The following is a 2,713-nucleotide window of genomic DNA, read 5'->3' as shown; positions in this document are numbered from 1 at the left end:
CCATCCATCCATCCATCCATCCATCCATCCATCCATCCATCCATCCACCCATATATCTATTCATCTATATGTTTGTCCACTCGTACATCTATTGAACTATCTATCTGTATCTATCGACTCACCCATCCATTTTTCTTTCTATTTCTCCCTCTTTCTATCTATATCTACTCATCTATCCATCCATCTATCCATCTACCCACTCATTCATCTATATTTCTATATGTCCTTTTATCTATTCATCTATCCATCCATACATCCATACATCCATCTGTACTATCTCTAGCTAGATCTATCTATCTACTCACCATTACTCCCTCTCTACTTGTCTCTCCTGGCCTATGTTGGAGTCCTGGGTCTCCCATTTTTTAGCTCTGCAGCTCTGAGCAAATTGTATGTCCTCTTTGAACCTATTTCCTCTTCTTTAAAATGAGAACATTGGGGAGCCACTGTGGCACAGTGGAAAGAATGTTGCCACTGGAACTAGAGGACCTGAGTTCAAATTCCACCTCTGAGGTGTACTACTTGTGTGACCTTGAGCAAGTCACTTCAATTCCCTGGTCCTCAGTTTCCTCATCTGTTAGAAATGGGATTTGGATTCCAAGGCCTCTGAGATCCCTTCCAGCTCTGGATCTATGATACCATGACACAGGGTCCTCAGAGTTCTAATCTTCATTGTCCCTGGGGATAGGGACTAGACCTATGATTTCATCCTCATACAAGTATATAGGGAATTCCCAAGTAAAGGAATTCACTTTACTGACTCAGATTGGTTTTTTTCTCTGCAATATGTAGTCTGTAAATTTCCTACTATGCTGAGGACTTAAGTGACTTGCCCAGGGTCACACGAGCAGTAGGCATGAGATAAGACTAGAACTCAGGCAGTCAATGAGTATTCATTAAGACCTTACTACATGTCAGGCACTGTGCTAAGTGCTGGGGATACAAAGAGGGCAAAACCCATAAGGAGTTCCCATTCTAATGAGGGAGGCAGGATGCAGACAGCTGTGAGTACAAGACATACATAGTGTGAGTGGCAGGGACCTCCTGGTGTAGAGAGCAGATCTCCATCTACTTTGCCTCTAGGGTCCTAAGACTCAAGAAGCCCATAGCGACCTGCCTCAAGAGCTTTGGGCTCTATGTTCTAGGGTTTAATGAAGGCAACCAGAGGTTCAGCCTTTCCTGCTCTAGTCCATTGGCAGGACCGAGACCCTAAATCCCAGATTCATTTCCGTTTCCCTGTTTTCCAAAGTGGGAGGTGGAAGGGGAGGTCTGACAATCCCAGGGAGGGCACTTCCAACCCAGCCTCAAGGATGGGCAAGGAACCTCTCCTCCAAAATGACAATAATAACATCACTACAGATGATATTTGTATAAATCCTACCACTTGTCAGTCACTAGGCTAAGCACCTTAAAAATAATTATCTGACAAAACCTCATGAGGTAGGTGCTATTATTATCTATTATTTTTATATATTAATATATGATATTATAATATATATTATAAATTATTATCCCCATTATTTGTGCTATTATTATCCCCATTCTTCAGAGGAGGAAATGGAGGCAGGCAGAGGTTAAGTGACTTGCCCCACCTGGCAAGTATCTGAATCTGGATTTGAACTCAATTCATCCTGACCTCAAAACCAGTCTCCATCAGGCCACTAGGTGCCTCTGATCCTATGCTTCTCCTTCTTCCACTTTTCCCCTTTCCCCAAAGCCCACTCTCTTACCTTGGGGCAGAAAAGCACTGGCAGGTATGAATAGTCCAGCAAGAAGGAGGCAGACCATTGTTATTGTTCGACGACCAACGCGGTTTATGATGAACAAGCTCCCAATCCTGCTTAGGAAGATGGAAACTCCCAAAAGAACCTGGAGCATTTGAATATTGTGCCCCAAATTCTGAAGATCCAGAGAGAGCCCATAAAAAACCATCGCTGTTGTGAAACTGTAGCAGACAGTGGGGAAAGCAGAGAGAATCCATCACCCTTGGAGCCCAGAGCTCACCATTAAATGTTCACCATAAAAAGTTCAGTTCAATGAGCCTTTATGAAACACCTGTTGTGTGACAGGGTCTGTACTAGGTGCTAGGGACACAAACCCCTCAAGGAGTTCATATTCTGCTGGAGGTGGTGATACTCCATGAATACATTTAAGTGAATGCCAGATAAATTCAGGAGGGGAAGGGGATCGCTAAGTGGGGTGGACAGAAAAGGCTTCAGTAGGAGCTGGTGCCTAGGACTGAGCCTTGAAGGCAGCCAAGGATTCCAGAAGGCAAAGGTGAGGAGGGGGTGTGTTCTAGGCATGAGGATGTTGACAATACAAAGACAGAGAGTAGTTGATGGACTTTCTAGTTCATGAAAAATCAAGAAAGTCATTTGTGTTGCAATGGAGAGAGAGTAAAGGTCTGTGATTTTTTCTTTAATAATATTTCATTTTTTCCCAATTACATTGAAAAAATTAAAATTAATTGCTTTTAAAAAGGTTTAAGTTCCAAATTCTATCTTTCCCTCCCTCTTCCTGAGATGGCATGCAAACCGATATATGTTATACCTGTGCAATTATGGAAAACATTTTCATAGTCATTTTGTGGAAAAAAAACTCAGAAAGGACAAGGAAAGGAAGGAAGGAAGGAAGGAAGGAAGGAAGGAAGGAAGGAAGGAAGGAAGGAAGGAAGGAAGGAAGGAAGGAAGGAAGGAAGGAAGGAAGGAAGGAA

General features: G+C 42.8%; 1 protein-coding gene across 1 annotated transcript in view; it reads right to left on the bottom strand.

Annotated features, from left to right (window-relative positions):
* The window catches only part of LOC138144774 (solute carrier family 22 member 11-like), a 27,864-nt gene that overhangs the window by 4,460 nt on the left and 20,691 nt on the right, over positions 1–2,713 (bottom strand). The window contains exon 7 of the mRNA XM_069066185.1: positions 1,731–1,945. Coding sequence (XP_068922286.1) covers positions 1,731–1,945 — 215 coding nt within the window. The remainder of the gene's footprint in view (positions 1–1,730; positions 1,946–2,713) is intronic.

This window comes from Petaurus breviceps, unplaced genomic scaffold (assembly GCF_028583685.1).
Source record: "Petaurus breviceps papuanus isolate PSGF00001 unplaced genomic scaffold, PetGlider_PUasm1.0 90721, whole genome shotgun sequence".
Lineage (NCBI taxonomy): Eukaryota > Metazoa > Chordata > Mammalia > Diprotodontia > Petauridae > Petaurus > Petaurus breviceps.
This window is presented reverse-complemented; position numbering and strand designations above follow the sequence as displayed.